The 26,434-nt window shown below is 46.4% G+C and overlaps 1 protein-coding gene across 1 annotated transcript in view; it reads left to right on the top strand.

The window, feature by feature from the left end:
* RASSF4 (Ras association domain family member 4) overlaps positions 1-26,434 on the top strand; it is a 568,816-nt gene that overhangs the window by 529,753 nt on the left and 12,629 nt on the right. The window contains exons 6-7 of the mRNA XM_086921856.1: positions 2,281-2,372; positions 2,815-2,966. Of these exons, the coding sequence (XP_086777982.1) occupies positions 2,281-2,372; positions 2,815-2,966 (244 nt within the window). The remainder of the gene's footprint in view (positions 1-2,280; positions 2,373-2,814; positions 2,967-26,434) is intronic.

Here is a 26,434-nt window from a genome sequence, read left to right as displayed (position 1 = left end):
AGCACAGGTGCTATAACGTGCTCACAAGACCAAACATGCAGCCAAGTTGTGTTTAAGGACTCGCTGTCCACTACAGCAAAAAGGTAGCTGTCATTTTTGGAAAATTCCAGCCCCCTTACGCAATCATAGTATCGCACTCGCTTTCACTGGATTGACAACCTTACCCCCCCCCCTTGGATGCCCTGCCACTTGGCAAGCTCCGGTCCAGTTGTCTACTCTGTTCTAGTTTTCTCACCCTATTATTAGACATATTGTATTTGATGTTTAACCGTCTGGTTCCTCTTCTGTTTTATAAATCGTTTGCAAGGGGTGAGGGGGGGGGGGGATATGAATCTCCTTACTTGAATCTCTACTGTTCAAAATGTGTGTGTGCATTATATATATATATATATATATATATATAATATATTCACTGAAGAAAACCTAGGTTCCTGGCACGTTATAGTTAGGAATTCGCATTTAAAAAACCTTAGAAATTCACTAAAAAAAACATAGGTTTCAGGGGCGTTATAGTTAGCTGGACATTTCACTCGTACAAAACCATTGAAATTCCCCCGTTATACTTAGTTCAGCTAACTATAACTCGCGTGCCCGCAATGCACTGCTGATGATGTCACATATTACATCACTCATGACATGGTCAGTGACCTCACTCATAGCTGCGTTGCAGAGAGGTGTAAAAAGGGGCACGGCCTAGACCACCTCTCTGCAACACAGTGCAGTGGTGCTTACTGGAAGCACCTGGTGGGCTAGTTGGCCCCCGGAGCCCTCAGGATTGAAGGGGAATTATTTCCACAACTTTAAACGTGCCACAGGGCGTGTTTGCACACGTCACCTCAGGCCCTGTCCCCTCCCTTCACCTCTGTGTAAACGCACCCTGTGGCCGTTCTAAGTTGAGAGATTAAGTCCTCTTGAATCCTAAGGGTCCCTATGATCAAACTAGCCCACTAGGTACCTCCATTAAGCGCCACAGAGCTGCGTTGCAGAGAGCTGCAAAAAGAGGTGTGGCCTTTGAACACCTGTCTGCAATGCAGCTCCCTGGCGCATACTGGAGATACCTGTTGGGCTAGTTGGCCCTCACGGACCCTCAGTATTGAAAGAGAATTAATTCCCCAACTTACAACTCGCACAATGGTGAAGGAAGGGGGCGTGGCCTGAGGTGACATGTCTGCAAGCACGCCCTGTGGCTTGTTTTAAGTTGGAGAATTAATTCCTCCTCAATGCTGAAGGTCCTTGGGGGCCAACTAGCCCACCAGGTACCTCCAGTATGCACCAAGATAGAAAGGGAAAAAGTATTTTACCATTACTACAGAAAAGTCTTTAAGCATGGGACTAGCACAGTGCTATCCACGCCAAGCTGTGAAATGGCAAAAGCCCTTCACCACTCCAGGCACAGTATTACATCTTTGGATTGGTAAAATACCATCCCAACCAACCTGAAATTAATAAAAGCAACCCCTGACACGTGCCTCGCCCTCATCAGAGCTCTTCGGAGAGGCATAGCCCCGTCCAGACACAAGGAAGCACCCAGTATAAGTCAAAATAAAACCCTTTCAGGCATAGAGTGATGCATAAATTATGCAAAAAAAGAAGCAGAGAACTCTGGGTAGCTCTCAAGTTTAGGAGTCGCTCTTTTGTTGAGAGTACTCTATACTGGAGCTGCTTTCCATCTAAACTTGAGACTACCCGAGTTCTCTGCTTCTTTTTGCATAATTTAAGCCCCACTCGATGCCTGAAAGGGTTTTGTATTGATATATATATTTGTGTGTGTGCATTTATACATATATATTCACGGAAAAAAAACTTTTATAAACCGAGTCAGACTCAAACGTGGCCACTCATTCGTCCGTTATGCTTGCCTTCATTTTAGTCAGCACCTTAGAGCAAGGGGGTTGCTGATGGATCCCCGCGATGGCTGGGGGGGGGGGGGGGGGGGGGGGGGGGGTGCTGGTGTGAGGCCCAGCAACCACCAATGGTATGTGTGAGGGGGTGGTGGGAGACGGTCCACCCTCCTTGCTACGCCACTGATTACAGTTTTGAGCATAGTGCTCCATGTCATCCATATTTCTAAGCATTCAATAGGATGCCACTTGCTAATACTATGCTCAAAATGTTGCTAAAAAATGGCACTAGTCTTTGTCAGTTTTCTAGCTCACGGTGGATGGCACTGGGCTTATCCTGTGGTTAAAAATTATCTTGGCAAAACAAGGTTTGGTGTGTTCTACAGCCTCAAGAAATTATTCATTTGTTTTCCAACAATTCAGTTTTTATGTGTTCCAGAAACATGATCTCCTCTGAGGAAGAGAAACAGCCATTTCATGAATCAAACAATAACTCCTTCAATATGTCAGAGTGTGAGGACCACTCTTCATGTGAGTAATGCAGATCCAAGTTTTTAAATTAACTTACAGAAGTGGTCATCGTTTTTCAGATCTGTAGGAAACGCATACACAATTTTGTCACTGTAAACCTGTGCGAATAATCCAGACACATTGGCAGAAAAGAGAGTTTGGGGGGGAGGAAGGGGCCCTCACATCCAAAGTGGGAGAGGAGGTTGTGTAAAGTAACACATAAGGCAGTGCTCTTGATTAAGATTATGGTTTAGGGCTATTATTGGGAGGAAGTAGTTCGGTGAGCCACGTAGGGTCAAGGTCGGCCAATCATTTTACCAAAACTGAGCAAGTCACATTGACCCCGCCCATAGTATTGATCATTTCATGAAGTTCTCACTACCGGTCACCTCACTCATCTGTATATGAATAAGAAGCTAAACCCTAGCAAAGAGGCAGAGCTCCTCACTATATCTACTTGCAGGTTCTTGTGGAGACGGAGTGCCCCGGCTGATGCGGACGAGGAGTGATGCAAGTTTCACAGTGATGATGAGATCAAAATACCGAAGCCCGGGGGAAAGCCGCAAGATGAAGCGCCACCGATTTTCAATTAATGGCCACTTCTATAACCATAAGGTAAATAGGACATGTTCAGTGGATACAAACACAACCATTACTTTACTGCAGACCACAACCTTTCCACTGACTCTGCACCACAAATTAGAAGAAAAGAATGAATTTGCTTGTTCATTGTTGGAACTTTGAAGAAAACATGCAGTGGTAATCTCAATTGGTCTGGCTGCAAGAGTTTTCATTTTTAATGAGGGTCACTAGTGCATAGCAGCAGTACAACATAGACAGCCTCTGTGCAGATATTTTCACAGCTAGTCCCTCTGCCATGTGCGGGGGTGGGGTCATTTACAGCTCCCTTTTCCCGCTTTCTGTCTCATGTTTTTAGGAGGCATGCAGAATTCGAATATGGGCTTGATGCCCCGTCCACTCTCTGCCCATATTTGTCATTGGCTTCTGTCATTGTCCTTCATAAATGCTGGATTCTGATTCGTTAATAGTCCTGTTAGTACCTCCTTAGTTCCGCCTTGTCTTCATTTGGAACCTCCCATGAGGACTGGCCCTTTTACTTCTGTTGGTACACAGTATGTCTCATTTAGTCTGTAAGCACTATTTTCTTTAATGAGTTTCTCCTACTGAAGGCACAAAATGCTTTCCTGCAACATTCAGCGGGCCAATGCGCGCTTTAACTTTCCAAGCAGCCCGGGTCAATGACGGCCGTCTCTTTGAAACAAAATAGATCTCGCATTTACAAGAGTTTTAGCTATTGGCATTGTAAATGACAATACCTTTTATTTATGTGTTAATTATCAAAACAGATAAATAAAAGGCTTTGTCATTTACAATTCCAATATCTCAAACTCTTGCAAATGCAAGACCTATTGCATTGCAAATACTTGTTCAGTACATTGGCGAAGGATATAATACATTTACAGTAAGAGGTGGGAGAGGGATGTTGGTGTGGTGGGGTGTTGGAAGCTGGAATAAATCTGGCAACAAATGTCATGAAAAAATATGATAGACTGAATGGAAAAAAAAATCTATTTTTCAACATTTCTCAGTGTCTCAATTAAATAAGTATACTTATACTGATGAGATAAGTGACATTTATTGAAATTAAGATTTTTTAAACATGAAACATTCAAGAATATCCCTATGACCTTGTGATGTTGCTGTAAGTTACCCAAAATGTGTCAGTTTGTCATTTTCTCTATTTATACAGCATATATTGCTGTTAAATATTAACCAGTAATTCGAGCAAAAAGAGGGGCAGAGTGCCCCACATGCCCCCCCCCCCCCACACACACACCCATGCACAGCTGCTGCCTGTTCTTTATTTTCAGGTCAGGCAACCAGGAGCTAGACATGAATTATAAGTGTGAAGGCTCCTGGCTGCCTCAGCTGAACTTTGCTGTGCTGAGGATGTCGCAGCTCCTGTTGGCATGACATCCTCAGCTCAGCAAAGGTTCTCGAGTCCCTCCCCCTGATTTCGAGGGGGAGCATTACTGATTGCCACAGACCTAGTGCTTCAAATTTAAGCCCTTGAGTGCCTAGGGCCGAGTGTCAATCAGTGACACCTTGTAACAGAGTAGGGTGGAGTCACCAACTCTCACTGACCCCATTCCACTCTGTTACGAGTGGAGACTGCTGCCTCCCCTCATTGCCTGACTTAGGTCAGCAATGATAGATGGCACCAGTGCCAACCATCCTGGGACCTCCGAGGTAGGTAAGTGTGATTTTGTTTTTTAAAATTAATGTTTGGTGCATGCGTGTATGTATGAATACTTGGTAGTGAGTGTTGTGAATGGATGTGTGTGTGAATGCATATGTGTGAGTTTGTGTGTGTGTGTCCCGTCCACACCCTCCCTCTTAAAATTACTGGCAGCCGCTGCCCATGCATACACACACACACTCTCATATACATATGCATTCATTCATACGTACACACATGCCACCAAACCTTGCATAAACACATAACACTTATCTTCCGCAGCTTTTCTGAAGGGAAGCCTTGGAGGTTCCAGGAGGGGTGGGCCTTCCACCTCCTCTCATTGGCTGACCTGAGGTTAGGTCATCCAATGAGAGGAGGTGGCAGTCCCAACGTCGTCACAGGTTGGGATTTGGGTCAGTGAGAGTTACTGACCCCACCCCATTCTGGGATGAGGCGTCGGTGATGGACACTCGTCCCTGGGAACTTCAGGGCTTAAAACTGAAACACCCAGGTCCGAGGCAATCACTAGCACTCCCTCCTCATCATGAGGGCGAGGTCTTCCAAGTGCTTTGCCAGGCTGAAAAGGTCACGCCCACAGAAGCTGTGCCAACTTCAGCCCGGCAAAGTTCAGCTCAGGCAGCCAGGAACCTGCTCATTCAGCACTTGTCAAGCTCCTGGCTGCTTAAACTGAAAATAAAGAGCCTGTCAGGCTGACCTTCCCTCAGTCTGACTGACACTCTTTAAGTCGGAAAAACGTGGCAGGGCGTGGACCCTCCACCCTTAAGGGTGGGCAACCACTGCATTGCAAAATAATTTTAAATCAACCATAAATAAATTAGGTTTTTGTAGAGTGAAGTTCCAATAATGAATTACTTATGTGCTCTCACACTGGGTGGTTAAGGAAAATGATGAATAGTGAACTGGAGTAATGAGCTGTGGTTCACACAGTTTGGTAAAGTGGGTAAACCAGGATTTGAGTCCGGGATTGCACACTATGCTAACATCGCTGCTGTGGTTATTTTTCCCCTGTGCTGAAAATTGCCAATTTGCTGGTGTCATGACGAGCTCAGCTCGTCATCAGCACAGCTCAACTGTGCCTCATGACGAGCTGAGCTCGTCATGAGCATGGAAGGGGTTAAAAGACTGTGTTACATTATTCTCTCCTTTACTATTCTGTTTAGCACAGTGCTTTGTACTTTTATTCAATTCTTGTTGTCCAATTAGTATTGCTATATGGAGCACAAAAAATACAATCACCCTAAATCAAAATGACATAGGTCACGCATTTGTGCAGTCATAAGATTTAAAAGTGTGCTTTTTTATTTTAAAGGTTTCCACAGACATCAGTGGCAGCTTTCATCTAAGGGGAGGAGGGGAGGGGTGGGCGCCCCGGACCTCTTCTTTCTTCAGTGCAGGGCTGCGGGAACGAGAAAATTCCCTTGCCCAATTCTAGCGTTGCTCACATGCAGAATGTGAGCAGCTCCCTGATTGAAGGGAGCAGCCTCACTCGGCACTCCACAGCACTCTGGAGGTCTGCACTTACTCTAAACCCAGCTGTCTTAAGACAGCTGAGTGAGAGGTTTAAAGTGTGCATGTCTGGCTGGCCGTCCCAAGACGGATGGCCAAAGAGAGGAGGGGAAAGGAGTTGGCTTAACGGCTAGGGCGGTCGACCACGAATCTGGGGAACAGGTTTGAGTCTCGGCAATGACGCTGAACATCCTGTGATTCTGGGCAATTCACTTAATCTCCCCGTGCCTAAGAAAACAATGAATGTGTCCTCATGTAATGCAACTGGTGCTATGTAAAGTGCTCTGATACCCGATTCGGGTCTAATTCACGCTATATAAAACTCTGTAAAAAAACAAACAAGCATTTACAATGCAATGGTCTCGGCATTATTAAAGGTAGAGCTATTGGCATTGCTCATGACATTTTTATTTTATTTTTTTAAATCATAAATAAATGGCATTGTCATTTACATTGCCAATAGCTTAATCGTTAAATAAATGGCATTGTCATTTACAATGCCAATAGCTTAATCGCTCGCAAATGCATGACCTATTGCATTTACACCCACACAGATCCACACACACAAAGCCACCCACACACACATACAGAGCCACCCACACAGAGTCATTCACATAGAGCCACCTACACAGAGCCACCCTCACACAGTCATTCACATAGAGCCACCTACACAGAGCCACCCTCACACAGACAGAGCCACCCACACATAGAGCCACCAACAAAAAAAGCTATCCACACAGGGCCACACACACACACACAGCCACACATATCATATATCATATATCTCATTGGATGTCAGTGCTCAAGATATTTTTGGATTCATCAGTAGCATTTGACATTGCCCATCATGAGATTATTCCGATTACGTTCCAAGCTATTGGAATTGTAAATGACAATTTTTTTATTTATGTGTTGGTTTTGAAAACCGATAAATAAATGGCATTGTCATTTACAATGCCAATAGCTTAATCTCTCGCAAATGCGAGACCTATTGCAGTGTTCGTGCAATGGTATTGTCCTTGGTGCATCACTGGTTCACTATTCTAAGATGGCTGAGATATTGCTTCTAAATGAGTCGCCATGTTGGAATCTTCAAACAATGATAAACTATACACTATACCATTCCAAGATGGCCACCCACAGTTATGTTTACCTTATTCTTTAATGCAAAGCATTTTTTTAAACTTTTTTCTGCTTTTGTGTAAATGTATCTTGCATATGTTTGCTTACATTGAGTGTGTGTTTTACTAATCATGAGTGAAATAATGAATTCGGGTGAGTGGGTGAATGCAATAATGAGTCAGAAAATGGAAGGATGCATATGTGGAAGAAAGAGCTACAGGGCACATGTGTGATGAGTTAGTGAATGAGTGCCTAAACTCATCAGAGACTGAATATGCACGTTTAGTTATTAGTCAAACAGTGGCATTGCCATTGCCTGTTTTCAATAGAGAGCACAAGCATGCCTCAGAAAAGTTTATGTTCTACTATTTAAAGAAACAAAGATCCTAAGCTGAAAAAAATAACAAACTAGTATTATATAGACCACAATAGGCTACTATATATTTTTCTTTGCCCAGCAGGACAAGGATTTTATTATGGATCAGTTCAAGTGTTTAAGAGTTTAAATACATTTGGCAACAAACAATTTTTTGCAGAAAGGCACAGTCCTGCACCGTACTGGAGAGGTAAGAATGGAAAAGAAAGCAAATAGAAAGAAAAGGTTCTTCAGGCAAAAAGATTAAGCAATCTGGCCACTGTTGGAATCAATATTATCAGTGTTACCCAGAGTAGCACATACAAACAATAATGTACAATGGTCAGCAGTATGTCTACTAAAAGGAGTCGACGTTTCGATCCAGTGCTCAAGTTAAAAAGGGATCATCTTCAGGACTTAACAGTGTAATTGCCTGGTTAAACAATATATACGCCTGTTGGGGAAGAAAACAGGGGAAAAAGAACAAAAATACAATGCGATTTAAGTTTCGAGAAGTCAGCTATGTCGCATTTTCCAACATTCGGATTCGCAGTGGTGATTAGGTGCCAACCATGACGTGCTGTTTGATTAAATAGGTTAAGTGTGGGAGTGGGTTGGAACTGAGTAGAACTAGCTAGGGCCTCCGTGGTTGTGAGAAGGGAGCCAGCGTGACAATATGCTGGATATGGTAATGGTTAAATCCAACCAGCAAGCATTGGAGCTCATCGTGGCATATCAGGTCGGCCCCAGGTGCTGAATACCGAAAAAAAGCCAGTGAGTTTGTTATTAACGAGCACGTGATTGCTACGGCTGGTGCATACTGGAACCATACAGTGACCATGTGCCAATGGTTTCCGAGTGGCTAATGGTGGCATGTCAATTCGGACACAGATGGTAAGACCCGGCGATAAGGCAGTGAGCTTGTGAACAATGAAGGTGGTGAATACCGGCAACCTGGCAGTGAGCTTGTGATCAGCGAGCTAATGTTTACCTCTGTAGTGCTTGAGTAAGGACACAAGGCGTACGCGAACACTGTGGGGCAGATTTATGTTAACTGGCGCATCCCCAGGGATGCGCCAGTTAACATGCGCCACAGTGCGCCACAGCTCCGCCACCCATGGTGCGCCGCATTTATAATGCGGCGCACCACGGTGCAAAAACGGCACAGATGCGTGACGCATCTGTGCCGGAAATGTGGCGCATTGCTGGAGTTGCGTCGCAAGCGCGACGCAGCTCCAGCAAGGCTCGGAGGTACACCATGTGCACAATGCTGCGTCAAGACCTACGCCTGCTTCAAGCAGGCGCAGAGTTTTGACGCAGCATTGCCCTGAAAGTGACTGAGTGAAATCTCATAGATTTCACTCAGCCACTTTCAGGAGGCGTTCCTGCGCTGGAACACCCCCCCTGCGCAGGAACGCCTCCTTATGGCGCAGTGCTTTACAACGTGACGCATCTCCTAGATGCGTCACGTTGTAAATAGGGCGCATTGTTTGCGCCGCAGTTGCGTCAAATAAAGTGACGCAATTGCGGCGCAAAGAGGTGCAACAGCCTCATAAATCTGCCCCTGTGTGTTCTGGAGGGCTGGGAGAGCTCAAGTGGCAGGGCTCCTGGATAGGCAGGTCGTATGATAACGCTAATGGCACTGCAAGGGGAGGGAAAGGTTAAAGAAGCTGCGGTGGTCGAGACGTGGCGAGTAGTATGGATAATTAAGCAAGACATACCAAGTACTCAATGAGGAAATGGGCTGTCTGTGTGTCCAGAATGGACATCCGTGCTGGCAACGCGGGCTGAGGTGCCTTCTCGCGTTGAAGCGGTCGAATGAATAAAAACGATCCGCTGGGGAGAAAGGCGGCGGGTTGCACTGCAGGGGGAGGGAAAAGGGGTTACAGATACTGCGGTGGTCGAGACCTGGCGAGTAGTATAGCTAATTACGCAAAACATACCAGGGGCTCAATGAGGAAAAGGACTGTCTGTATGTCCGGAATGGACAGCCGTGCTGGCTACGCGGGCTGGGGTGCCTTCTTGCTTTAAAAGCGGTCAAATAGATCAAACCGATCCGCTGGGGGTAAAAACAGCGTGGGTTAAGTATGTGGCTTGTTCGGCGGAAAACGGCAAGCCTGCGGAAAGTAGACTTACCCGGTATTAGTCCAATGTCTGGATGATGGCTAGCCACGTTGGGGGTTCGCTGTGAGTTCCGCGCTGAATAGGAAGCCTGAGGTTAACCGGGAGCCATATTGGCTATAACTTGCGTGGTCATGTGATCGCGTCCCGTAGCACGTGAGAGAGGTGTATGCAGAGCCCTGAGAAACTGAGGGCACCGTGGCGGCCATCTTGGAGTGATGAAGGAAGTCAAAATTAACAGGGGGTATTGATTGTGAAGCCTTTCACGGCTTAGCCCGCGTCACGTGAATGGGTGGTTGGGCTCGAGTGAGCAACGGCTGATCTGCTATCAGAAGGAATTAGAATTGGTGACTATTAAAACCATTACGACGCAAGTGAGTGTGGCACGTTTAGGAACCTGCTCGGTATTATGTGCCTTGGCGCAAGGGAGAGCCACAGTCTTGTGTAAATTAGTGAATACAAAGGACGGCGCAGTGACTTGGTACAAAAGAGACATGATACATTGTGACATGATACATTGAAGCATTGCAGAGCAGGAATCAAGGCCACTCAGTTAAAGGCATTCTATAGTGTGGCTCGTGCTGGTCAAAGTAGTTGATGGTGAACAAGGTCTATCGGTGATTGTGCACAGTTCATGTCCTATTGAAGGGTTGTCCAGTCCTCACTTCTATTTAATCTGGTCTGGATGGTGTTGAACTGGATTATAGTCTTCAGTTCCTCTTGCTTCAGGAGTTGGGACAGGTTACCGCCTCTTTGTGGCAACTTAACAACTTTTAGGATTGTCCACTTGATGTGATCGGCAGTGTGGTTTAGTTCTGAGAAATGCTCTACCAATGGGGCATTAGGGGGTCCCACACCTGATGCGGCTCCTATGTTGGCAGATGCGGGTCTTTGCTTTTTGGGTGGTTTGGCCCACATACCTTTTCGGGCAAGGGCAGAGTATTGTATAAATAACATTGCAATTTCTGTCATAATGGCATTACTGTTGAAATGAAATCTTTCACTAATTGTTACACCATTATGACAGAAATTGCGTGCCTCAATTGTGAAATCAAAAACATTACAACACCCACATTTCACATGGCCCACCAGTGGTGGTAGTCCCCAATTGGATTCAATGGTTGTTTTAGGTGTGGGGGCTGGTAGGGCTGCTCTAATCAAGTTATATCTCATATTTCTATTCTTACGGAAGGCGAACAGAGGTCTTTCTAGGTTAATTGGACCTGCATTTATTGTTGGCCAGTTCTTTAGAATAGATTTTCTGATTTTATTTGAGATAGGGGAAAAATTGGTTACACAGGCTATCCTCTCAGTCTTATCACGTGTCTTTGGTGTTAGTAGAACCTCGCGTGGGCAATACCAAGCCCTTTTGGATGCGGTTTTGACCAGATGTCTTGGGTAGCCACGAGTTTTAAGTTTGTTTGCAAGGATATTGGCTTCCCTGAAATAGTCTGTTTTGGAAGAGCAATTGCGCCTTATCCTCAGAAATTGAGAATAGGGCAATGAATCTTTCAGAGTCCTCGGATGGTTGCTGTTCTAGCTTAGGAGAGTGTTACGTTCTGTAGGCTTTCTGTAAAGGCGTGTTAACAACTCGCCTTCATTGTGAAAGATAGTTAAATCCAGGAACGCAATTTGTGTTTTGTCATGAGCAAGAGTGAAGGTAAAGTCTGCACAATTGTTATTTAGCCAGTGGAGGAACAAGTTCAGTGTGGCAATGTCCAGCTTCCAGATCAAAAAAGTGTTGTCTATATAACGACGCCAGAGTACTATTCCTGGTAGAAATGGGTTCCTATCCGCCAAAATTGATCCAGTTTCTAGCGCATCCATAAAAAGAATAGCCAGATTGGGGGCAAAAATTGCCCCCATGGAAGTGCCCTTTATTTGCTGATAATATGCATTATCAAAAGTGAAAAAGTTTCTGGAGAGGCATAGCTCAAGCAACTGAAGGATAAACAGGGTAGGGACCCTATGTGGGAGGGGGCGAGAGTCAAGGGTTTTCTGGATGACTAGAAGAGCCGCTGTCTGGGGGATGTTTGTGTACAGCGGCTCTACGTCCATGGTACAAAGTGTGTTAACTGCTGGATCAAAGGGATAGTTTTCCACCAAATTGATCATCGCCATACTGATACTATCCCTTACGTAGCAGGCTATAGATGGCACAAAATCTTTTATGAAGAAGTATAGATACGCACCCAATGGTTCCAAAATTGAACCACAGGCTGAGACAATTGGTCTGCCTGGGGGTTTGTCAATGTTTTTATGAACCTTGGGGAGAGTATATATGACCGGTAGGCGGGGACTTTTTACATTAAGATAGAGATATTCCTTTTTACTCAGATAGCCTTCGGCACATGCGTCCGATGTGAGTTTCAGTATGATGTCCTGGATATCTTTGGTTGGATTACCCGGTAGTCTTTGATGGTGATCTGTGTTACCAAGTTGACGTAGGACTTCGCCTTTGTAAGAGTCAATATCTTGGAGTACAATTCCACCTCCTTTGTCGACACTCTTTATTATGAGTGATGAGTTGCTCTTCAGCGTGCTTATGGCATCCTTCTCCTGCCGGGAGATGTTGTATGGAATGTACAGTTTTTTCTTCTCTAAATCAAAGAGGTCTTTTTGAACTAGTTTTTCAAATGTTATGATTTCAGATGGAATCATACTACCAGTGGGGAGGAATGTGGACGGTGGGCGTAAGGGTGTATTTGAGTTAATGGAAGGTGAGGGGTGTAGTTGAAAGAAGGCTTTCAAGCGGATCAATCTGAAGAATCTCAGTAGTTCTGTCTGCAATTCCATGAAGTTGGGACGGACATTAGGTACAAAAGATAAGCCTTTTTTCAGGAGTTCTAGTTCTGTGTCCTGTGTCCTGTAATGTGTGCTTTGATAAGTTGAAAATGGGTATTATTTCTAGTGGAGAGGTTTCGGGGGCGTGCAAATTAGAGTCAATGCTTGCGCTATACTCTACCACTGGTAGAAATTGTTCCTCGTTTTGCGTTCGCCTGGAGCATTGAACCATCGTTGTGGTTTCTTTACTCGTCCTCTTTGAAAAGTTTATGTTCTACAGCATAGACCTTCTCTGCAGGACTCGTGTATCTTAAACTGAACACCACATGCAATTCTCATGTGCGGGTCTATGCCGTCAGTTGGAGAGTACCAGAATGTTTCTGCTGTTCTTTCATTTGTACTGTGCCTGCACTTCTCAGAAAGACTGCTGTACTTTTAGGTGGACAGTACAAGCACTTTTCCACAGGGTGGGTGTACTTCAATGGCGCTGTGCTTTCAGTTGGACAGGACCAGCGCATCTGAGCAGGCAGCTGAACTTTTCAGACTTTACCTCGACTGATGTCCTTTAAATTGACCATTTGCTGCCCTCTCAGCGGAGTTTCCTTTCTTTCAACGGGACTGAGCAGGCATGCTGCTCTGCTGTTAAATAGACAGTGCCATCTCTTTTAATAGGCCTGCTGTACTGGGGCACTTCCAGTCTCAGCCAGGCAGATGTATCATAGCTCAACAGCAGAAGCACCTCTTCTCCTCTGGCACAAGCAGGGGGAGGGAAGCCTTAAGGGGGAGTGGGTGTAAGAGCAGCGGGGGCGGGGGAGATTAAGGGGTGGCTCAGTGAACAGGAGTGGTGATCAAGCGACAGCAGGTGGGAGGGAACTGGGAGAAATGTTGGTCTTCGGATGCAATAGGGCTCAATTGAGGTGCTATACCAGAGAGTTCGATCTGAATTGGGGGTGCTCAAACGAAAGTGTGGTGTTTTCATGGAGAGGGGATGAGCGACTGTGACTCGTGTCTATCCTACGTCTGGGGCTCTCACAGCCGAGAGACTCTGGGTGTCTCAGGGCCACTCGGATGTGATAAGGGGCAAAGGCTCTATTGGGGTGCAGAGGATACACGGGGTGAGGGGGGTCTTTCGGGGTGGACTGCGGACATGAGGGTGCTCAGGCTGGAAGAGGGGTGTTTGCGCTGCAGAAGGCCCCATAATGTGCCTGCCGTACACTGTGCCAGAGGTGCAGAGAAGTCTCGGGGTGCGGGCGTGGGGGTGCACCAGGGGTTCCCCGACCAGTGGCAATGGTGTTGAGGGTTTTACCGGCGAGAGGGAATGGATATCTGGGCACGGTATGGGCAGGCAGCGGCTGCGGAGCTCGGAGTTCAGACTGTGGCCGGACTCGGGAACTCAGTTGTTCCCGCAACAGAGCCGCCCGATGTTGTTGGTAAGGCGGCGGCTGTAGGGTGGATTATCCCACCTTCTCAGTAACGGAGGCTGGCATTGGCAGAGACTGCATCTGGGACACCCAATCAGCTGCAAGACCATGACTTGAGGATGGGCGAGTCCGAGGAGCGGGGACAATAACAAGCGAAGTGCTCAAAGTCCACCGGCGGGGACTGACCGCCGAATGAGCATCTTTGGACCAGGCTGGGTCGGAAGCGGCCCGTAAACTCGTTGAGGCCAGACAGTGCCTATAGGAGCCTCGGTCATGAGATTGATATCGCGTGGGCTGGAGAGGGCTGCGGCCGGGTGTACAGATGCGATCATACCGGGGAATAAGCGCACAACCATAACCTGAATCTCACATAAACACTTATTTTGTTTACTTTTTTATTTATTTATTTAATGCGTTTTTATATAGCGCGCACTTTATACGAAGGTGTCAGAGCGCTTCACAATAAGAACAGTAGTGAAACATGAGAATCCGGAGTGCGATGAAAGCAGAATTCCCTCAGAGCCGAGCCCACAGGACCACGACCACGTTTCTTCGAAGCGAGACAGAAATGCCTCGGAGAAAGCAGGGTCATTTTTCGGACTGAGGGGCGTGTTTTAGTTCTCTCCTCTTCCCAATGGCTGGAAGGTAAAATTCCAGCCAATGGGAAGAGGAGAGAAAGTAAATAGAAAGAAACGAAAAAACACACCCCTCAATCCAAAAAAGACGCGGCTTGAACAGAGTGACGCCCCGCTCTTCCAATGGCTGGCCTCCGTTTAGAAAGCCAGCCAATGGAGAAGAGGGGCGGGTTCAAGCCCCTACTAAGAAACATTAAATCTCGGAGCTCTGCCCACACTGCTACGCAGTGCGATGCAGTCCGCGACCTAAAAAGAGAGTGAGACATGTGCGCTTTAAAAAGTGCAAATGCAGACTGGGGAGGGGACTTGGGGGGGCAGGGGCTGGGGGAGGAGGAGGTTTGGGGGAGGGGGAGGGGTTGAGGGGGCAATGTTTAACCTTGTATTTTGTAATGGTTGACTTATTCTTTCAGCTGAAAACAAGATTGTGCTTTATTTGATGTGGCTCTAATGCCCTGCGGTTACCTCTGGGGTACAGAGGCCTGCACCTTGTAAACAATCTTCAATAAAATCTGTTTTAAAAGTGCTTATGCAGCCATCTGCCTACCCCTCTCTTCTGCTGTCACTCTGCAGGCCTCACCCCATCCTGTCACTCAGTTCAGGACTGGACAATGAAAAGATAAAATAGTAAAGAATTACCATTTTATTTTTCATCTCGGGGAGGGCTTTGGGGGCATTTAGGTCGGGCGACTATCTTCTGCTCCAACCGAAGATCCGCCCCTAACACTGAAGATCAAACAGTGCGACCGAGCGTGCCCATCTGAAATCATGCTGCAGGAGCATACTTTGTGGGGGCTCTGAGACCCTTTCATTTTGTGCTAATTATATAATGGTATTTACAACAAGGGGTGGTGAGGGACAGAGTCTCTGAATTAAGCAGAAAGCTCTCACCCAGTCAAGAGATCAGGGCTAGATCCAACACCGTTTTTTAGCTCACTGCACCAACCCAGTTTCAGAACCTGGCTGTATGCAAATTAGTCTGTTCCTGTCCCAGTGCATGATGGGAACAGGGCAAACCAAACTACAAAAGCCAATTCTTACACTGGGAAGGAAACAAGCTCCCGGGGACCGGTTTCTGGCATTACAGCCGTCTTCGGCCCGGTTTGCTTGAATCCTGATGGTGCAATGAGCAAGGGTCTCACATCTGAGAATACCCTTCCACGCTTAGGGTGGACAAAAATATTTACAACAAGGGGTGGTGAGGGACAGAGTCTCTGAATTAAGCAGAAAGCTCTCACCCAGTCAAGAGATCAGGGCTAGATCCAACACCGTTTTTTAGCTCACTGCACCATCCCAGTTTCAGAACCTGGCTGTATGCAAATTAGTCTGTTCCTGTCCCAGTGCATGATGGGAACAGGGCAAACCAAACTACAAAAGCCAATTCTTACACTGGGAAGGAAACAAGCTCCCGGGGACCGGTTTCTGGCATTACAGCCGTCTTCGGCCCGGTTTGCTTGAATCCTGATGGTGCAATGAGCAAGGGTCTCACATCTGAGAATACCCTTCCACGCTTAGGGTGGACAAAAATATTTACAACAAGGGGTGGTGAGGGACAGAGTCTCTGAATTAAGCAGAAAGCTCTCACCCAGTCAAGAGATCAGGGCTAGATCCAACACCGTTTTTTAGCTCACTGCACCATCCCAGTTTCAGAACCTGGCTGTATGCAAATTAGTCTGTTCCTGTCCCAGTGCATGATGGGAACAGGGCAAACCAAACTACAAAAGCCAATTCTTACACTGGGAAGGAAACAAGCTCCCGGGGACCGGTTTCTGGCATTACAGCCGTCTTCGGCCCGGTTTGCTTGAATCCTGATGGTACAATGAGCAAGGGTCTCACATCTGAGAATACCCTTCCACGCTTAGGGTGGACAAAAATATTTACAACAAGGGGTGGTGAGGGACAGAGTCTCTGAATTAAGCAGAAAGCTCTCACCCAGTCAAGAGATCAGGGCTAGATCCAACACCGTTTTTTAGCTCACTGCACCATCCCAGTTTCAGAACCTGGCTGTATGCAAATTAGTCTGTTCCTGTCCCAGTGCATGATGGGAACAGGGCAAACCAAACTACAAAAGCCAATTCTTACACTGGGAAGGAAACAAGCTCCCGGGGACCGGTTTCTGGCATTACAGCCGTCTTCGGCCCGGTTTGCTTGAATCCTGATGGTGCAATGAGCAAGGGTCTCACATCTGAGAATACCCTTCCACGCTTAGGGTGGACAAAAATATTTACAACAAGGGGTGGTGAGGGACAGAGTCTCTGAATTAAGCAGAAAGCTCTCACCCAGTCAAGAGATCAGGGCTAGATCCAACACCGTTTTTTAGGTCACTGCACCATCCCAGTTTCAGAACCTGGCTGTATGCAAATTAGTCTGTTCCTGTTCCTGTCCCAGTGCATGATGGAAACAGGGCAAACCAAACTACAAAAGCCAATTCTTACACTGGGAAGGAAACAAGCTCCCGGGGACCGGTTTCTGGCATTACAGCCGTCTTCGGCCCGGTTTGCTTGAATCCTGATGGTGCAATGAGCAAGGGTCTCACATCTGAGAATACCCTTCCACGCTTAGGGTGGACAAAAATATTTACAACAAGGGGTGGTGAGGGACAGAGTCTCTGAATTAAGCAGAAAGCTCTCACCCAGTCAAGAGATCAGGGCTAGATCCAACACCGTTTTTTAGCTCACTGCACCATCCCAGTTTCAGAACCTGGCTGTATGCAAATTAGTCTGTTCCTGTCCCAGTGCATGATGGGAACAGGGCAAACCAAACTACAAAAGCCAATTCTTACACTGGGAAGGAAACAAGCTCCCGGGGACCGGTTTCTGGCATTACAGCCGTCTTCGGCCCGGTTTGCTTGAATCCTGATGGTACAATGAGCAAGGGTCTCACATCTGAGAATACCCTTCCACGCTTAGGGTGGACAAAAATATTTACAACAAGGGGTGGTGAGGGACAGAGTCTCTGAATTAAGCAGAAAGCTCTCACCCAGTCAAGAGATCAGGGCTAGATCCAACACCGTTTTTTAGCTCACTGCACCATCCCAGTTTCAGAACCTGGCTGTATGCAAATTAGTCTGTTCCTGTCCCAGTGCATGATGGGAACAGGGCAAACCAAACTACAAAAGCCAATTCTTACACTGGGAAGGAAACAAGCTCCCGGGGACCGGTTTCTGGCATTACAGCCGTCTTCGGCCCGGTTTGCTTGAATCCTGATGGTGCAATGAGCAAGGGTCTCACATCTGAGAATACCCTTCCACGCTTAGGGTGGACAAAAATATTTACAACAAGGGGTGGTGAGGGACAGAGTCTCTGAATTAAGCAGAAAGCTCTCACCCAGTCAAGAGATCAGGGCTAGATCCAACACCGTTTTTTAGGTCACTGCACCATCCCAGTTTCAGAACCTGGCTGTATGCAAATTAGTCTGTTCCTGTCCCAGTGCATGATGGAAACAGGGCAAACCAAACTACAAAAGCCAATTCTTACACTGGGAAGGAAACAAGCTCCCGGGGACCGGTTTCTGGCATTACAGCCGTCTTCGGCCCGGTTTGCTTGAATCCTGATGGTGCAATGAGCAAGGGTCTCACATCTGAGAATACCCTTCCACGCTTAGGGTGGACAAAAATATTTACAACAAGGGGTGGTGAGGGACAGAGTCTCTGAATTAAGCAGAAAGCTCTCACCCAGTCAAGAGATCAGGGCTAGATCCAACACCGTTTTTTAGCTCACTGCACCATCCCAGTTTCAGAACCTGGCTGTATGCAAATTAGTCTGTTACTGTCCCAGTGCATGATGGGAACAGGGCAAACCAAACTACAAAAGCCAATTCTTACACTGGGAAGGAAACAAGCTCCCGGGGACCGGTTTCTGGCATTACAGCCGTCTTCGGCCCGGTTTGCTTGAATCCTGATGGTGCAATCGTTTTTGGCCACTATAGGTGTGGCAGGGTATACTCAGACATGAGTCCCTTTCTCACTGCTCCATCAGGATTCAAGCAAGCCGGGCCGAAGAAGGCTGAAATGCCAGAAACCGGTCCCCGGTAGCTTGTCTCCTTTCTGGTGAAGAATTGGCTTGGTAGTTTAGTCTGCCCTGTTCCCATGATGCACTGGGCCAGGGACAGACTGATTTGCATATAGCCAGGTTCTGAGCTGGGATGGGGCAGTGAGATAAATAACGGTGATGGATCAAGCCCTGATCTTTGGACTGGGTAAGAGTGGTCTGTTTAACTCAGACACTCTGTTCATCACCACCCCCCTTTTTGTAAATCGTTTTTGGCCACTATAGGTGTGGCAGGGTATACTCAGACATGAGTCCCTTTCTCACTGCTCCATCAGGATTCAAGCAAGCTGGGCCGAAGAAGGCTGAAATGCCAGAAACCGGTCCCCGGTAGCTTGTCTCCTTTCTGGTGAAGAATTGGCTTGGTAGTTTAGTCTGCCCTGTTCCCATGATGCACTGGGCCAGGGACAGACTGATTTGCATATAGCCAGGTTCTGAGCTGGGATGGGGCAGTGAGATAAATAACGGTGATGGATCAAGCCCTGATCTTTGGACTGGGTAAGAGTGGTCTGTTTAACTCAGACACTCTGTTCATCACCACCCCCCTTTTTGTAAATCGTTTTTGGCCACTATAGGTGTGGCAGGGTATACTCAGACATGAGTCCCTTTCTCACTGCTCCATCAGGATTCAAGCAAGCCGGGCCGAAGAAGGCTGAAATGCCAGAAACCGGTAGCTTGTCTCCTTTCTGGTGAAGAATTGGCTTGGTAGTTTAGTCTGCCCTGTTCCCATGATGCACTGGGCCAGGGACAGACTGATTTGCATATAGCCAGGTTCTGAGCTGGGATGGGGCAGTGAGATAAATAACGGTGATGGATCAAGCCCTGATCTTTGGACTGGGTAAGAGTGGTCTGTTTAACTTAGACACTCTGTTCATCACCACCCCCCTTTTTGTAAATCGTAATTATATAATGGTGGCAATTGTTGTGTTGAACTTCTCCTAAAATCTTTCTTTTTCTCAAGGTGCCAGAGCCAACAGTAACATTACCATGAAATAGAATCTCCTCCCTTCCCTTACTCTGCTGGCTTGGCTGGCTTGACAAACACAACGGTTTTAGTCGAGGTTCAACACCTTAGTGATCAAATTGAAAAATCATCAAAATTAAGAGGTCTTCGAGCTCCCAACTCCCCCACCAATAGATTGTGCTCCTCAGAATACAGCACTTACAGGAAACTTAGGTGACCAGCAGCAAGGTTTCAAAGAGACATGTTCTATCTGCCACTGTTTAATCTTCTGTTTTCACTTTTGCCCCCCGCCCCGCACACCCACCAAACTCCAAAATTGGGAGGAATAAATCCTACCTGTCTACTATTGTTATTATGTTAATGAAGTGACAGGTTGCATCAGATACACATTATGAAGCAAGATTAACTAAATTATGTAGCTAGAAAAGGCAAATTATGTGACCTAGTGAGGTACATTTTTGTGATGGTATTACTTCATTGTTTTGTCTTTTTTACCAATTTTAAACTAGTACTCATGAGGTGAACCCATTGCCCAAACAGTGTTAACACCCAAATACCACAATAAGCAACTGAAACATGACCAGTCGACCTTTGCCAGCAGTCCTTGGTCCTCTGAATAGTGTATGAGGGGGAACGAATCTTGGTTCTTGCCCAGGACCGACTTCAGATGTGTTGGTGATGGTGTGACAATCATTTTTGGCACTCCCCACCCAACCCCCATGACCACCTCCTTGGATTCCCCCGTGACCACTGGGAAAAAGTGCCCCTCATCTCTCCATAGCCCCTCTCTCGCATACATTTAATTAGTTATAAAGAGCAGGTAAAGGCTGGCTTTACTAATAAGAAGGTATATTTACCCAAACAACCCCTTACCAGTAACATGAGGAATAGATAATGAAAGACTGGGGGTAAAAACAGAACGTCCTCACTTATTTTATGCAGTTTGTATGCAGCTCTTTGATGACAGTTCGTAACAGTCCCTGTTCTATATTAAAGTTGTATCTTATGAACTGCGGTAACAAAAGGATCTCTGTGACACTTAGCTTTCCACATAAAATACAGATCTGTGATCTGCACGGTACGCCTTCTTTGCAACAGGCATATTAAACTTCCACACTAGTTTATGGTGAGTAAAAACTGTAACTAGACTATATGCCCCTCCGCCACTCAGTTACACATTCACTGAACGCATAATCGACACCTGGGGATCCTTACCTGATGGTCTGGCGATGATTTGGGGAGATTTGAACGATGTCATACACCCCGGCCTCAATAGGTGCCGTCCTGCAGCAACACAACATGCACGAAAAGAGTCCTCCTTGGAGCCACTCGTAGAGACGTTCGGATGGTGCGACACCGGGAGTATGCTTTACCCAATGGAAGCGGGCTTTACGTACTTCTCAACAGTACATGGCTCATTTTCTAGACTTGATCTCATTTTCATCACCAGGGAGCACACAAATCATCGGATCAGGGCAGATATATTACTCAGGGGTTTATCAGACCATTCCTCCGTCCAACTGCGATTAGAGCTAGGTCCCAGGCAGACGCCGTTTCAGTGGCGGATGTCGCCATGACATCTACACAACTGATTTGCTTATAACCCGTACACCTGAATACTCCTAATGTTTCTTAAACAATTTTAACATCCATAAATAACATATTAATCAGGGTGCCACTTCGTTTACTGGTCAGTCCCTGCCAGTTTTAAAAGAACACTGAAGATTGAGACACAGCAATGTCGCAATTATACAAAGTGCACTTTTCACAAGCCCATCATGGCAAAAACTTAAATTTTAAACAACTACGTATATATAGTATAGGCATTTATGAGATCCCCTTGTTCAAGAATCATTACAACAATTAGTCTTTACAAACCTATTTTAAACAAAGTATTATCAAAACATTTCAAGTATACAACATAAATGAGACTATTTAAATTCTTATGCTGCTTTTAATGTGCAGTATTTTCATCTGTCATGAAATTCATCAATTTCAGATACCCAATGAGGTTTTGTTTCTCATATCGTGTTTATCCGTCCCAATGCATTTCAGGATGACCCTTCGTCAGGGGAACACTGTAAATGATATCATTAAATTAGAATCCTAGCAGTCGCTATAATGTTAACAATCTTATAATCAACTGAAATAATTTAACCACAGGTCTTCCAAGAATTTGCCCCGGTCCGCAAGTGAGTACATCAAACTTGAGTAAGAAGAGTGTAAAGTAATATTCAAGTGTTTAAAATAAAATGGGTGTCAGCTCAAGACTCCATAAAGGAAAGAAACTGTGAAAAACGTGTTACAACAACTATAATAGAACCCTGCTCCAGTACTAACATCTGCAGTGCTATGCCCCAGAAAGCGCCAAGAGTGAATAATGAATGAATGAATTACACACTTGGTATAGCGCATGGCTACCCTAAGGCATCCCAGCGCTTTTGACCCAGGGCAAATCACCGCGACTCATCGGAAAAGGAAGGTCTTGAGTTGTTTCCGAAACACGAGGTGGTTTGGTTCAAGTTAGATGTTCTCTGGTAGATTGTTCCAGAGTTTGGCCGCTTGAAGGGAAAACAACCGTGCCCCCATTCGGGATCTTTTGATCCTTGGGACTGTCAAGAGATTAAGTTCACTCGACCTAAGGGCTCTAGAGGGTCGATAGGGGCAAAAAAGTGGGCACAAAATAGCTGGACCGTTATTTGTGATGGACTTGTGGGTCATGCACATGGCCTTGAATCTTATCCTCTCCTGCATCGGAGCCAGTGTAGGGCACGCAGAGCAGGCTTCACCGAGCTGTATCTAGGTACCTTGACTAATAGTCGGGCAGCACAGTTCTGAACTGACTGCAGAGTTTTAATCGTGCCCATCAGGGCTCCAAGATAGAGTGTGTTAGAGTAGCCCAGTCGAGAGAGAATCAAGGACTGGACCAGGAGCCTTCTGGCATCCGGTGGGAGAAGGTTCAAAACCTTCCTTAGGACCTTGATCAGGCCGAAACATGTTGCGGCAACCTTCCTTGCCTGCACCTGAAATCCAAGAGAGGGATCAAGCCAAACTCCCAAACTCTTGATTTGTTATTTTGGGGCAGGAGGGGGACCCAGACAGCTTGGCCACCATGGATCGAGGTTCATGGGGGCCTTGTACCCCATGATCATGATCTCAGTTTTTGTTCCATTCAATTTTAGAAATAAGGCTTCCATCCAATCACAAACCCTTGTGAGACAGGGGGACAGATTGTTTGTTCCAGAGGTCCCAGCCTCAGATCTAGTAAAAGATACCACTAACTGAGTATCATCGGCGTAGGTGACCAATGTAATTCCCCAGGGAAGCACCACCTCAGCCAAAGGCCTCATGTAGATATTAAATAAGGTAGGACTTAGTGATGATCCCTGGGGAACGCCGTAATGTAGGGGGAGCTGTCTCGATGTAACATCCCCTTCGAAAACAGAAAATGTTCTTTCTTCCAGGAAGGATTGTAGCCATTTAAGGGCCACCCCGGAGATACCGGCCTCCCGTAGACGGCAGATCAACAAAGAGTGATTTACCATATCGAAGGCTGCGCTGAGGTCTAAAAGGACCACCGCCGCGCAGCCTCCTGCATCTACAATCTTCCTAGCTTCCTCCACTACAGCAACCAGGGCAGTCTCAGTGCCCTGTTTGATTCTGAAACCTGTTTGAGTAGGGTGAAACACTGCCTCATTTTCAATGAAGGCCGATACGGCTAGGTTTACATACTTCTCCGTAAATTTACTCATCCCTGGCAACAGGGAGATAGGGCGGTAGTTGGACCAATCCTCAGGGTCTAGATTATGTGAGCAAATGAGACAAAGTTCCTCACCTATCCATGGAGTCTGTACATAGAGTACTATACTAAGTGGGAAGGTACATAATAAAATGTGTTTTAATCAATATACCTATATTAAAACAAGAACATTGAGGTTAATGTACATATCCGAGATTGTCACTCACGTGTAATCTAAAATTCTCCCTCAGGTTGGTGCAAGGTGCTCCTTTGATGGTGAAGTGAATGATGGAGTGGTCAGTCCAGGTGAGCTCTGTGGTATGGCTGTATTTGACTCTGTTCTTGGACGTGAAGATAGGTTCCAGTGTGTGTCCTGTCCTGTGTGTGGGGTCTGTGAGCAGTTGGATGAGGCCAATACTGTCAATTTGTTCCAAGAGGCTTGCGCCATTTATGTCTGTGGGGACATCCTGGTGGAAGTTGAGGTCTCTGAGGAAGATCTATTTGCTTGGTTTCAATGGCGAGTGGGGCGATGAAGTGAGTAATGATCTCGCAGAGGCTGGTGTGAGGTCCAGGGCGTCTGTAGGCAAGGGTGCCCTCTATAGTAGTTTTGTCGTCGGCATGGAGTTGGAAATTCAGGCGCTTCATGATCGGAGTGGTGTAGTCCTCGGTAGGGGTGCAGTGGTTTCATTCTTTGTGGATGATGGCGAGGCCACCTCTGTGTTTGTTGGCGTGGTCCCAGTGTGCCATCTTGTAGCTGTGGGGAGTGGCAGTGGCAATGTCGGGGGCAGAGGAAGTGTTGATCAAAATTTCTGTGATGATTGCGTCAGGGGCGAGAGTGGTGTTGGTGTCCCAGACTTTGGTGGCTTGTTCAGAGTGGTCTGGCATTGATCAGGAGGCAATTGAGTGGTTGAGGTAAGGTGTCGGTCGGTGGGGTGTGCGTTTTGCGCGTATCGCTGAGGGCGGATCGTCCTAGGTTGCAGGAGAAGAGACAATAGTTGCCGGAGAATGGTCTGGCTGTGGAGTGAGGAGATGTGAGGCAGCAGTTGTTGTGGCATCCAGGGTCCAAGACTCGGAGATCTGTGGTGAAGTGCCTGCGGGTGTCTGGAGGGCCAGGGTTCCTGGAGCTGGATGGGGTCCAGGCTCAGACGGGCATGCCTTTGGCATGACTGGAACGCGACTGCACTGAGGACTCCATTAAGTAGGTCCTGGGAGGGAGAGGGGCACTGGGGAGAAGGGCAGCGGCAGCAGGAAAACAGCGAGTGAGTGGGAAATAGCCAGGGCAGGGGCCTGAGGAGGAGAGCAGTGGGACACAAGTAGCGAGAAGCGGGTGACAGAAACCGGGAAAATGGTGATCAAGCAGGGATTGGCTGTCAGGCTAGCTATATCGGCTCTCTCAGCAGGGCAGAATCAGTCTAGCAACATAGGAGGAAGAGGCACTGCCAGCTGCAAGGGGTGCTGGTGAGGACCTGCTCAATGGGGTAGCACTGCAGCCTCCATTTAGTAGGTACTGGGAGGGAGAGGGGCACTGTGGAGGAGGGCAGCGTTAGCAGGAAAACAGTGAGTGAGTAGCAAATAGCCAGGGCACAGGAACCAAGGGCTGTCACTGGAAGCAGAGCAGGCTACAAGCTGGCTATTAGGCTGGCTACCGAGGCTCTCTCAGCAGCTCTTGTAGCAAGAGGAGCAGGTGAGGACCTGCAATGGAAAGCAGATGACTGGAGGAAAGTGAGGAGAGAGCAGGCTGGGAGACGTAATTTAGTCACATGTGACCAGTTGCATATTGAGGCAGTGTGAGTCTGGGGCCTCTAGAAGATTTTGAAGACAACAACCTCTCATCCTAGGGCAACCAGTTCTAGTACACATGACCATTCGGGGAGAAGAACTGGATCCCCGTCCCCCGATGACCTCCTTATGTCTCAAGATACTCAAAGTCTGCATTCCTGATTAGCTCATTCTGCCTTAACCGCGCAGCGCATCCTGTTCAACGTGGAGGTGCATACATTTGAATAAAATATATCACTATAACATGCGTCTGTGTGATGCATTGAAATGCCGGCGATCAAAGCTTTTTTGCAGGTGGGCAGGAAGAAATAGACGCGCGGTTTAGCTTGTCATTTGCATGCTTCCGCTCCCTCCTTATTCAAACATCATTACAATATGCCGGCCTCATAGTGGTATAACAAGCATTGGCAAAACCAATACGTCTGGTGTTGGCCACCAACCTTTTGACTTTGGCACAAAAAAAATTGGGCATGATTTTTGTAAAACGTTATTGTTGACGAATATGTTGGGCCCTCAATGGACAAAGGCACTCAATGGACAAAGGCAAACCATTTTTTTTATCTAAAAAAAAGAACACATTACCATAAAAGTAACTGGCTCTGAAAGAAACTTCTTGTGAAAGGGCAGCACACTGTGACGAACAGTAAAGTTAGCTACTGGGTAAAGGCGCTGAGCCTTTTCTCTATGATGTGTGCTGGTATTGGTGAAATAAAAATATGAATGACACAACAAAAGACTAATTGATAAAGTCTGACTGAAAACCCCTGTGAGTAATTATGATACACAGAATGATAGTAAAATCAAAAGCTGTTGGATGACACAAAACCTAACAAAAGCAATCAGTCTGGCATTGGCTGCCAGCCTCGTGCCTTTGCTAACGTTTTTTTGTAATGTTTTTGTATATCTTTAATACAAATAGAGGGTTGAGAAAATAAATGAGTAGGAAGGCTTGCAAAGACGATAGACAAGGTTGTATAGCCAGAATGTATTGAAAAGATAGTGTTGCATAGATAGATAGAGAGAGAGAGACCGGCCGATAGACAGGCAGTTATAGGTTGATAGATGAATAGATAGTCAGACAAACAGGTACACAGACAGACTAACAATTAGGTAGTTAGACTGGTAAATAGATGGATAGATAGATACATAGGGTTGCAAAGAGATCGATAAATAAATCAGAAAATTGGAATAAATGACACAACTTCTGTTCGTAATTTATTAGTTAAATGTCTATGTAAGCACAACATACAAGTGCACTGAAAGAAAATTAGAAAGCCATTCAAGCAGGACATACAGACTAAACTGGTGTACAAGGATAACTGTGGGCCTCAAT

The sequence above is a fragment of the Lissotriton vulgaris genome, chromosome 5 (assembly GCF_964263255.1).
Source record: "Lissotriton vulgaris chromosome 5, aLisVul1.2, whole genome shotgun sequence".
In the NCBI taxonomy this organism is placed as follows: domain Eukaryota; kingdom Metazoa; phylum Chordata; class Amphibia; order Caudata; family Salamandridae; genus Lissotriton; species Lissotriton vulgaris.
The sequence above is the reverse complement of the archived record's forward strand: the minus strand, read 5'-3'. Positions and strand labels throughout refer to the sequence as shown.